General features: G+C 40.3%; 1 protein-coding gene and 1 pseudogene across 2 annotated transcripts in view; both read left to right on the plus strand.

Annotated features, from left to right (window-relative positions):
* Positions 1–853: 853 nt before the first annotated feature.
* Positions 854–1790, plus strand: LOC119064620 (leucine carboxyl methyltransferase 1-like; annotated as a pseudogene).
* A 2974-nt stretch (positions 1791–4764) lies between these two features.
* Positions 4765–12128, plus strand: part of MRPS9 (mitochondrial ribosomal protein S9) — a 62326-nt gene continuing 54962 nt past the window's right edge. For both annotated transcript variants that reach the window (XM_053664571.1, XM_037166405.2), the window contains exon 1: positions 4765–4944. In XM_053664571.1, coding sequence (XP_053520546.1) covers positions 4810–4944 — 135 coding nt within the window. In that variant the 5' untranslated portion in view covers positions 4765–4809. The remainder of the gene's footprint in view (positions 4945–12128) is intronic.

The following is a 12128-nucleotide window of genomic DNA, read 5'->3' on the forward strand; positions in this document are numbered from 1 at the left end:
GGGCGGGACTTTGCAGGCAAAGTTGCCCCCACAGTCTTCTATATGTCTCCATGTACACTGTGCAAAAATTTCCACAGGGCATATACCTAGGAATATAATCGATGCATTGTAGGATGTACTCATCTTAACTTTACGTCATTGATTAGGTTGATTTCAAAAGGACTGTGCCAACATACACTCCCACCAGCAGCATCCAATAGGTCCTGCTATCTCACATTTTAACAACACTTGTTAGCCCAACATTTTGTCTCTTATGTTTATGTTACAATTTGACTTTGCAAGCAGACCCTTACATTAGATGTGACTCTACCATATTGGACTTTTAGGACTTGATGAGGGACTTGATGACCATGATACCTAGGGTACTTGATGCTTATGCCATAATAGGTGCTCAGTTTATGAGAGAAAAATGAAATGAATCTAAGCTGTAGGTGTTTGGTAAAATTACAGATCTTTCATGTTTAAATTTTTATCATTTTTATTCTTGATTCTAATCATTCCCTCTGTCTACAAATTATGAACCCAATGTCAACTTATAGTGGTTTATTTGTTCCCAAACTCAAGCTACACAAAAAATTTAATGCAGCAGTCCAGGTGGTGTCCCTAGAAGTAGAAAATGTATCACATTTGCTTTTCTGTAATACAATAAAAGTCTGTAAGATGAATTTTAGAGGCAAAAATAAAATAAAACCTCCACAATTCCTAACCTAATTTCAGTACTTACATAGTTCCTATATGTTCCAACATACTTATTTTTAAAATGGTATAGCATTCTCCCAGTAGATGTCAACCTTACTCCTATGTTTCAAGTGGGCACAGCAGCCCCAGAACCTGCACACCCATAGCCACAAACATGGGGAGGCCCATTTTCAACTCCTGTTCTTCTTCCTTGATCAAAACAAATAAAGAAGGGGTGCCAGCACCTGTGAAGATGTTTCTACATGCAACAGGTTTGCAGTGAGCATTGGCTACTGGGATGACCCTTACATCCAGTATCTTGTGAGCCTGTCTAGAAGAGAAAGACCCCAGAAATTAACAGAGGATATTTTGCTCAAGTTCATGGCATCAGTAACTTAAAAAGGCATTTTTACAGAAGATAAAATGTGACTGTCACATTTTAAAACTTGGGGCTGGGATGGGTACCACATTCTGAATATTTAAGAATCAAGATCTTCTCCCAACTAAATAATTTGAAATTAACTTTCTATTGATAGTCACAAGAAAGCTGTACACCATCAAATTTAAGCCTCTCTATCAAAACCCGTTTTAGAATTACATTCTGAGGACACATTTCAAATTGATGGACACCAAGATTCAAAGAGATCTGCCTTAAATGGAGATCTTCAAGATTTAACTTAACTAGAAGGGAAACTAAAGAAAAATAACATGAATACACAATGCAACACCTGTGATAACTGATTGTGTGCTGGTCTATGAGACTCCAGAGTAGTCTGCAAACCTAATCAGGTGGGCAGCCAACAGTTTGAGGACTGCCACTTTCATAACTACAAACACATGAACATGGACGATTGGTTTGAGCAGATCACGACGGAAAACCAGCAGAGATGACAATGTGACCCTGATGGGGGTGGAAACCTCAGAAAATATGGTTCCCATTGAATGGGTGGGAAGCAGCACCTGTCATGAATATGATGGATTTGTACAGGAGAATCAAGCTCCTTGAGTTCCTGGACAAAATGGAGATTCTGGAGGAGTGAATGAAGCATTATTACCTCTGCTGGACAACTAAAGGAGGAAGGGAGCTAAGTTTGAAGGAGATCACTTGCTAATCTGTTCAAGGATCCTGCTGAGCCAAAAGGTGCAGTCAGTGATCTTCTCAGAGCTAATATGCTCAGTTTCCTGAGTGATGGCCAGGTTCCTCTACCTGCCCGTCCTACACTTGAGAAACCTGTTACTATGGCTGTCGAACCGCTTCTTGTTCCTGTTGATTTATTGTTTAAATAAATCTTAGTTTTCAGTTGAATAAAAATAATATAAATTCTGCTTTACATACTTATTCGATTGGGTTTTTGCTTGGTTAAATTTCCACAATTAAGTTAAAATAATTTTTTACAATATATAGGAGCTATTTTTAATAACCTATAAAATTTGGTTCTCAAATGCTAGCTCATGGACCTCTGCCAATTTCTGATGAAAGCTTCACTAGCCTAAAAGGCAATAGCAGAAGACAGAGTAAACTTTTTATATAACTAAATACATCCATTTAAAGTAATGCTCTTTATTCTGAGATTATATTAGTGTTACCGAACAGAGGTCCAAGGGGGGGCAATATTTGGCCCACCCAGGGATGCCAAAAAAACTGCTACAGAACAACAGGGGCCCCTCCCAAGGACAGTATACTAATACCTGCTGGGCTCATCTGTTCGCTGCCAATTGGAAAGACATCTCTCAATGCCAGAGATCTGTGAAAAGGAAATGAAATGTTTATTTAATGCTATTCAGGCCTAATGCCTCCATTAAAATATCAAAGTCCTTTAGGGTATACACCTACACTGACAGTGCTCCCTCCTCCCACTGTCCCAACTCTGGGTACTGCAAATCAGCAAAAGAGCACAAGTTCGTTTTTTCAGGCTGCTGGTATTATCAGCTGTGTTGACTATCCAGGATCTCCAGTTAATCCAAAGTCATGTGGCACCTTCTCATGGTCCACTGGCAAAGAGTTCTTTGTATCAAGTTCCAGGCAAAGTCTCTTCTGCTTCCCAGGCCACATGGCCAAAGGGAGCATCCCAAAGCCTAGTGGGCCTCTTCTACCAAAGCTGCAGGGGTCCGCACTCTGCCCAAAGCATGTGTCTGTCTTCACCTGGCTGCAGGGATCTCCATTCTGGCAAAGCTGCGTGGCTCTCTCTTCCATCTTGATGAAAGGAGGTCCTCACTCTGCTAAAACCACGTGCTTCTCCCTTTCTGGCTGCAGGGGTCTGCACTCTTCCAAAAACAGCATGGCTCTCCCATTGACCTCACCAAGACGGGGTCCTCACTCTGCCCAAAACCACATGGCTTTTTTTTCACCTGGCCAAGAGGGTATCGTTACTCTGCTGAAACCGCATAACTCTCCCCTTTCAATGGTTGCTGGTGTCTGGGTTTAAATCCCCACCTCACCCCCACTTCAGTCCTCCTTTCCAGACCCATTTCCAACTCCTCCCACAACTGGTTACACCTGCCAGGACTCCCATACTATTGCAAGTTTACTGGGCTACCATAGTGAGTCTGGGCAAGTGTGGCTCCATGGTGTGGAGCCAATCAACTCTAAGCTCTCACGCAGGCACTGTAACTCTGGGGGACCTGTCCCCAGTTATATCCTGGGTAGAAGTCACTCCTTTCTCCCTGGCTCAAAGCATGGCCACAGCTATTTAACATATCTATGAAACCAGTTAAAGGTTATAGATATGTTAAATAATCATTCCAGAGATTAGCTGCAAAACTGTTGCTATGCAAAACAGCTCTCAATGGCCCTGCTCCATTTGACCCTCCCCCCTGGGGGGGTGGTGAGGATATCTTAATATATCCTGGACACCCTGAGCTCTGGACCCCATCCCAAGTTCTTTTTTTTGAGGGGGCCCCTCCTGCCTGCACCCTGTTACATTAGTCTTACCTTTTTAATGTTAAAATGGTCTGTGTTTTAAGAAATGATGGTGATAGTACATGGTATTTATTTGTTTGAAAACTTTGTACAAGCTCAGATTTTCTGTGAGTATGCTTGTGTTTTAATTTTACTGATCCTTCAAATCTAAATGTTCGGAAATCCTATCAGAGCTGTTTACCACTTCATTTAATGTGTATCCTGTGTGAAGCAACCTGGGAGTTACTGTCAGAAGGACACAAGTCTCAGAAAGCAAAGCATACTCATCTCTGTTTAACACATATTTATTTAGTTCTGACTGGGTTTCAAGTAAGGCTTAGTACTAACACTATGGGGAGTGATGTGCAAAGATAAGTTAAGACAGCATTTTGCCCACACAGGGTTTTTGGTTTAGCCTGTTAGCATTGTACAGTTATAAAATATCCTAGGAACCCTAACCAGTGTGGCTCAGTTGGTTGGGAGTCATTCTGGATTCTCAGTCAGGGCACATGCCTGGGTTGCTGGTTCGGTTCCCAGTTAGGCACAGGAGAGAGGCCACCGGTCTATGGATGCTTCTCTCTCACGTGGATGTTTCTCTTTTTCTCCCTCCCTTGCACCCCCCTAAAATAAATAAAATTTAGAAAACAAAACAAAACAATAATGAATGCTTGGAAGTTAGAGGTTTGGCGGTTAGTGGACGTCGGTGGAGACCCTGGACCCTGAAAAATGTGGAAAGGAAGAGGAAAACCCCGCGACAGAAAAGCAGACAGGTAGCCTTGTGTGAGGAAGAGAGGAGTGCTCCCAGAGTAAGGCAGACAGAATGGAGAGGGAGGTGCAGGTGGGCTGCGCAGATTCCCTTGTCCAGGGAGAGCCAGGTGAAGAAGGTGCAGCAGAAGTCAAGGGAAGGATGGGTTGGTTAAAGAGTCATGTGGAAGTCAGTAACACCGGGAACTGAAGAGCGACTCAACTCAAAAGGCGAAGAGGAGAAATGTAGTCCAGATGCATGGATGACCCACCACCCCTCCAGCAGGCTGCCAATGAGGGCCAGAGGGTGGAGTCGGACACGCCCCACAGGCTCACACGCCCTATCAGCGGCCTCGGACCATTGTACCCGCCCCCTGTTTCAAATTTCTTGCTAGAGCTTCCGGACCTCGGGAGCCCGGCCCACTAGAGCAGCCACAGTCTCCAGGCCCCGCCTCTCCGCCCTCCTGCTCTGGCTTCCCATAACCAAGATGGCGGCCTCCTGTGTGAGATCTCGCGCTGCACTTTCCTATCGGCTCTTTCTCGGGGGCAGGATTAACGTAGCTTGTAGTCCTGTCCTCTGGAAAGCCGCAGCTGCAGAGTTGCAAACAGTTTCCGGATCCCAGGTAAGGCCTGGGAAGTGCTGGTCCCTGTAGAGCAAGGATATGGAGCAGGCCCCCCACCTTCCCTGCTGTCTCGCCTGTCCTCAGATAAGGGACCCTTAGGGTGTTAGGTACTTAGAGTTTTGTGAGGTTGAGAGAGGAGAAGTGGGCATTGTTTTTTAGCGGTCACTCCGGAGGTTGTTTCGGGGCTTCGCAGAGTGCAGGAGGCACTAGAACGGCCGTTTTTTTTCACTGGCTGTCAGGAGTCCCTGCGTAGGTGTGGTGTTCAAGTCCAAGCCTACCCGACGGCGCCGCGGTCCAGGAGCGAGCTGGGCCGCGCCACAGGAGGTGAACGAGACCTGGACTTTTGCAGTGGCCTGGAGACTTAGCGGAGAAAGTCACACAGTGGAGAAGATAGACAGTGACTTTTTAAAGTGTCTTCCATCTGTGCAGTTTGTGTTTTAATTTCCCCAAAACTTTGTGGAGCAATGGGGACCAGACACTGAACATTTCATTTAATCCTGGAGGTAGTGGGAAGCTGCCTTCACTGATGATAGGGTGATGCCGTTCTCTGACATGGGATCTCAAAAGGAGGACACTATTTGAGAGAAAAGAAAACGAGTTTAGTTTTGGGTATAATTGTATTTCAGGCATCTGTGGGACGTCCAAGTGGAGGTTTCCAGTAGGCCCATGGATGTCTAGTTTAAGAAGATAACTGATTTACAAATCCTGTGTTACCTTTGTAGGTGGTGTTTGAGGCCATGGAAATAAATTCGATCACGTAGGGGAGGGGGTACCGAGTGAGGAATAAGCAGAGGGACAGGGCCCTGAAGGACAAACATCAAGGAAGAAGAGCCCCCAACAGACTGAGAATGAGCAGAAGGGAACAGACAGTATGGGTCATGGAAAACAGGAAAATGTTCAAGGAAAGAAAGTGATCAGCATTACCAAATATTGTGAAGTCAAATACTATGATCTAAAAACTGTGTTGAAAGAAGAGAACACTACGTTTCTATTTTTTTAATGTTTTAACTTAAATCAACCAATCTGTCCTTTCATTTATCTATCAAACTTTTGTCTTCATTATTTCTCATTGGAAAATATTCTAGAAATTATTTTTCTTTTCTTTTGAGTGTGTCTTTCCTGTATACACACAATTGTCTATAAAAGGGACTCTTGCATACAGAATATTCAAATATTTTTATTTGTTCACAATATTTTTAAGTATGTGCCTGTGTAGGGATTTGCTAACTTTTCCTCCCCAGAACTCCTGAACCTATGTGTCCTCTATGTCTTTCTCTGTCTTCTTTTAGTCATACACAAACATACATGCATATGCACAATTTTTAAAAAAATGGACCCCATTGTATTTTTTATTTCTTTAACTTACATGTTTGGTAGAAATCCCTTCAAATCACCTATTATGTATGACTGTTGTCTAATATTCTGTGGTGTGACTATATATCAAAGTTAATCTAACAGTAATGGGCTTTTTCTTTGTTTCCATTTTCTTCCCACTAATGAAGTACTTGGTAAACATCCTGCCATAGTTCTTAGGTAGTGACATTTTTATTTCTGTAGGAGTACCTATTTTTAGGTTATTGCTGCAAAGGATGTTGTGTACATCTTAAATTTTAATTGATATTTCTACAGCTTTCCAAAAAGGTGGTAGCAGTTCACATTGCATGTATGTGAATGAGTATGTATGAGTATGTATGTATGATGTATGAGTATGCCCCTTTTTCTACCTGTATTAGATAATATTATTTTTTCCAGTCAGATGAGTGAAAAACAATTTTTCTTGTTACTATAATTTTCATCTCCCTTACCATTCTTGAAATAAAGTTTTTTTAATCCATATGGCAAATGTTTACTGAACAATTTACTTGAGCCAGACACTGTGAAGCAAACAAATCATAGTCAAATAAATAATTATCAGGCAGTATCAATCCTTAGCAATCCCAAATTTCTGAATACCACCCCAGTACATGTTTAACCAAATAAGATACAGTTCGGATTATAAGTGAAAGTCTTAAGTGACCCAATCAGATCCTTAATAATTCTTTTTTAAAAAATATTTTATTTATTTATTTTTTTTAGAGAAAGGGGAAAGGAGAGAGACAGAGAGGGAGAGAAACATCAATGTGTGGTTGCCTCTCATATGGCTCCCACTAGGGACCTAATCTGCAACCCAGGCATGTGCCCTGACTGGGAATCAAACTAGCTAGCGACCCTTTGGTTCAAGTCCACGCTCAATCCACTGAGCTACAGCAGTCAGGGCCCTTAATGATTCTTAAATATTAATGCTTCTTCACTTCCATCCCCAACCTTAATACATAGTTATATTTCTCTCGAGGGCCATGTTTATGGCAAAAACCAACATTTTTATGAGTGGCTAAAACACGCCCATTTTTGCCAGGGGGGTGGTCAAAACCCATTATTTATGAAATTCCTTCAGCAGTTATAGACAACTTAATGAAGGGAGCATTAGAGAATTAGAATAATAATAAAGTGCATCTCATACAGAGTATTTTTGCATTTTGTTCGTATGTGTAAGAGTACTAGGTGGTGACATAAACAGTAAATGTTACTGTGGGTCACAGTGAGAAACACTGATGCAACAAGGAAAAAGAAACAAGTTTTGTTAGGCAATAACTTTTGGGTGCTCAGCTGGGACCCTCCATAGCAGATCTCCTCTTGCATACCAGTCTATGGCACATGTTTCATATTAATACTGAAATTTAATTGCAAGTATCTGAGTGTCCCAAATTTGAGTGCAAGCAGGCACTTTGCTTGTGAATGGCCAACTTTTCAGATTATAAACCCGTAACTATCAGCGAGGGATCTGTATACACTGGACTGTGAGATTAACTGGTAAATACAGAAGAGCACAGAAGCGCAGTGGGTAATTTAGAGGAGTTGTAATGTGTGGAGTGGTGGGCAGCTTTTCAGAGGAAGTGATGGCAGAGTCTGTAGGAGCAATTAGGAGTTATGTGAAAAAAAAAAAGAGAGGTATTTTCTTCTAGGAAGATACAATAGGTACGCAGGGGACAGAAATGTATAGAGTCCGTGAGTTCTAGTAACAACAAGTAATTGGTTATAGCAGTTCTAATCACTGGTAATTGGCAAGAGATGGAATTGGAAAGGTTTTTTTTTTTTTGCTTTGTATTAAATTTATTGGGTTGACACTGGTTAACAAAATGACTCAGGTTTTTGGTGCATAATTTTACAACATCTTTACATTTTATTGTGCATTTACTACCTTTAGTCAAGTCCTCGCTTTCTTTTTTTTATTTTTATTTAATTATTTTTTTCAAGTACATTTTTTTGTGTATTTCTCCGATCCCAGCCCCCCCCCCCGCCCCGTCTCCCCACCTCCCTCCCATTTCCAACCCCCCCCCCCAGTCCTCATCCCTGTGTCTTTCATACTTGTTCCTCAAAATCCCTCCCCCTTTTTCCCCTTAAATTCCCTTCCCTCTCCCCTCTGGTCACTGCCCACTTGTTCTCTATTTCAGTGTCTTTGTTTTTATTCTGTTTGCTTGTTTGTTTTATTCTTTAGCTTCCTGTCAAAGGTGAGATCATATGGTGTTTGTCCTTCAGTGCCTGGCCTATTTCACTCAGCATAATGCTTTCCAGTTCCATCCATGTTGTTGCAAAGGGTAGTAGCACCTTCTTTCTCTCTGCAACATAGAATTCCATTGTGTATATGTACCACAATTTTTTTATCCATTCATTAACTGACGGGCACCTAGGTTGCTTCCAACTCTTGGCTATTGTAAATTGTGCTGCTATGAACATTGTGGTGCATAGTTTCTTTGAAATTGATGTTTTAGGATTCTTGGGACATAATCCTAGCAGTGGAATTGCTGGGTCGAAAGGCAGGTTGATTTTTATTTTTCTGAGAAAATTTCATACTGTTTTCCATAATGGTTGTACCAGTCTGCAATCCCACCAACAGTGAACTAAGGTCCCCTTTTCCTCACAACCTCTCCAACATTTGTTGTTTGTTGCTTTGTTTATGATAGCCATCCTGACTGGTGTAAAGTGGTATCTCATTGTGGTTTTAATTTGCATCTCTCTGATAGCTAACGATATTGAGCATCTCTTCATGTGTCTCTGGATATTCTGTATGTCCTCTTTGGAGAAGTGTCTGTTCAAGTCCTTTGCCCATTTTTTAATTGGGTTAGATGTCTTCCTAGAGTGGAGTCATGTAAGTTCTTTGTATATTTTGGAGATTAAACCTTTGTCTGAGGTATCATTGGCAAATATGTTTTCCCATACAGTTGGTTGTCTTTTTAATTTAATACTGTTTCTTTAGTCATGCAGAAGGTTTTTATTTTGGTGAGATCCCATTTGTTTATTCTTTCCTTTATATTCCTTGCTCTAGGGGACATATCGGTAAAAATGTTGCTGCGTGGAATATCTGAGATTTTCTTGCCAATGTTCTCCTCTAGGACTTTAATGGTGTCACGGCTTACATTTAAGTCTTTTATCCACCTTGAATTTATTTTGGTGTATGGTGTAAGTTGGTGCTCAAGTTTCATTTTTTTGCACGTAGCTGTCCAGTTCTCCCAACACCATTTGCTGAAGAGGCTATCTTTACTCCATTTTATGTTACTGCCCCCTTTGTCAAATATTAATTGACTATAGAGAGTTGGATTGATTTCTGGGCTCTCTGTTCTGTTCCATTGGTCTATGTGCCTGTTTTTATGCCAGTACCATGCTGTTTTGATTACAGTGGGTTTGTAATACAGTTTGATATCAGGTATTGTGATCCCTCCTAATTTGTTCTTCTTTCTCAAAAGAGCAGCTGCTATTCGGGCTCATTTATGATTCCATATAAATTTTTTAAGTGTTTGTTCTATGTCTGTGAAATATGCCATTGTTACTTTAATAGGTATTGCATTGAACCTGTGTATTGCTTTGGGTAGTATGGACATTTTGATGATGTTAATTCTTCCAATTCATGAACAAGGTATATGTTTCCATTTGTTTGTGTCTTCCCCAATTTCTTTCTTCAGTGCTGTGTAGTTTTCTGCATACAGGTCTTTTACCTCCTTGGTTAGGTTTATTCCCAGATATTTTATTTTTCTTTTTGCTATATTGAATGGGATTTTTTCCTTGATTTCTGCTTCTGCTGATTCATTGTTTGTATACAAAAATGCCTTTGATTTCTGGATATTGACTTTGTATCCTGCTGTTTTGCCAAATTCATTAATTATTTTGAGCAGTTTTTGGGTAGAGTCTATAGGATTTTCCATGTACACTATCATGTCATCTGCCAACAGTGACAGTTTTGTTTCCTCCTTTCTGATTTGGATGCCTTTTATTTCCTTTTCCTGCCTGATCACTGTGGCCAAAACTTCTAATACTATATTGAATAGAAGTGGTGAAAGTGGACATCCTTGTCTTGTTCCTGATCTTAGTGGAAAAGCTTTTAGTTTTTGCCCATTGAGTATGATATTGGCTGTAGGTCTCTCATAAATGGCCTTTATTATATTGAGGAATGCTCCCTCTGTTCCCACTTTGCTGAGTGTTTTTATCATAAATGGGTGCTGTACCTTATGAAAAGCTTTTTCCGCATCTATTGATATGATCATGTGGTTTTTGTCTTTGCTTTTGTTTATGTGATGAATTACATTTACTGATTTGCGAATGTTGAACCATCCTTGCATCCCAGGGATGAATCCCACTTGGTCATGATGTATAATCTTTTGGATATATTGTTGGATGTGATTTGCCAATATTTTGTTGAGGATTTTAGCATCTATGTTCATCAGCAATATTGGCCTGAAGTTTTCTTTCTTTGTTGTATCTCTATCTGGTTTTGGAATTAGGATGATGCCGGCTTCATAAAAGGAGTTTGGGAGTTTTCCATCCTTTTGGATTTTTTGCAATAGTCTGTGAAGAATGAGGGTTAGCTCTTCCTTAAATGCTTTGTAGAATTCTCCTGTGAACCCATCTGGTCCGGGGCTTTTGTGTGATGGGAGTTTTTTGATTACTGCTTCAATTTCTTTTGCTGTTATTGGTCTATTCAGGTGTTCTACTTCTTTTTCATTGAATTTTGGGTGATTATATTTTTCTAGAAATGTGTCCATTTCCCCTAGGTTCTCAAATTTCTTGGCATAGAGTTCTTCATAGTAATTTCTTACAATCCTTTCTATTTCTGTGGTATCAGTTGTAATCTCTCCTCTTTCATTTCTGATTGTGTTTGGAATTGGAAAGTTTGACAGGATTCAGGTTATGGTCTGTTTTGCTATGCTAAGGAACTTGAATTTTTTATCTCACACAAGTTAGATTATTATATGTATTATTAACAGTTTATAATCACAGTGTACTATTAAGGTTACCCATGAATTCTTAAATCATATATCAATATATTTAATGTAGGAATGCTAATTTAGCTTTCTACAATATTTATGACTTATGATAAGGAAAAGCAGTAGACCAACTTCTATTTTGAAAGGTATTGCAACAACATCTTGATAATACATCCTCTTAACTTTATTTGCTACTAAGTACTTCCCATTTTTACTGAGCCAATATGCCCTTGTTGAATTGGGCTGTCTGCCAGAGAAAAATGATCAATGACGTTTGGTGGCTTAGCCCTTGTATATTTTGGTTTTATTGTAAAAACATTGTGGTTCTCATCTCTCATCATATGGGCTCCTGGAGGCTGTATTGTTGTGTATTTATCTACATTTTCTCTAATCTCATATCTGTCTTAACCTTTTATTACTCAAACTATTTTTTCCTTTTAATTCAAATTAGCAGCATATTCTTTTTGTTCCATTTTTATCCAGTTTGTTCCTTTTACCAAAGGAAACTCCTTGATACTTCTGTTAATGCCTGTAAAGTCATGTGTAGCACTGGCATTTGGCCAAATTTGGGATATCACTGCTTTGTCAAGATGTGTCTGCTTCTTTGGCAACCTGCTTGCTTGAAATCACAGTTGTCTGACCCACTGATTATCTTTGAAAAGAAACCTATCTGTCAAGTTATAGCTATACAGTTCCATAAAAACAAAGTCTGAAGAAAATTCTCTGCCATAGCTTCTCAGTGGGAAATAGAACCTGCAGGAAATTTTCGTGGGAATTGTACTTAACAGTGGCAAAGCAGATTCTCTCCAATAGTTCTTGCCGTTCTCAGATAGGGGTCTGGTTGTGTCACATGCAGCCTCATCTTAGTGGTTTGCAGTAATGAATAAT

This window comes from Artibeus jamaicensis, unplaced genomic scaffold, assembly GCF_021234435.1.
Source record: "Artibeus jamaicensis isolate MK-2021 breed Jamaican fruit bat unplaced genomic scaffold, CSHL_Jam_final contig_384, whole genome shotgun sequence".
NCBI classification, from domain to species: domain Eukaryota; kingdom Metazoa; phylum Chordata; class Mammalia; order Chiroptera; family Phyllostomidae; genus Artibeus; species Artibeus jamaicensis.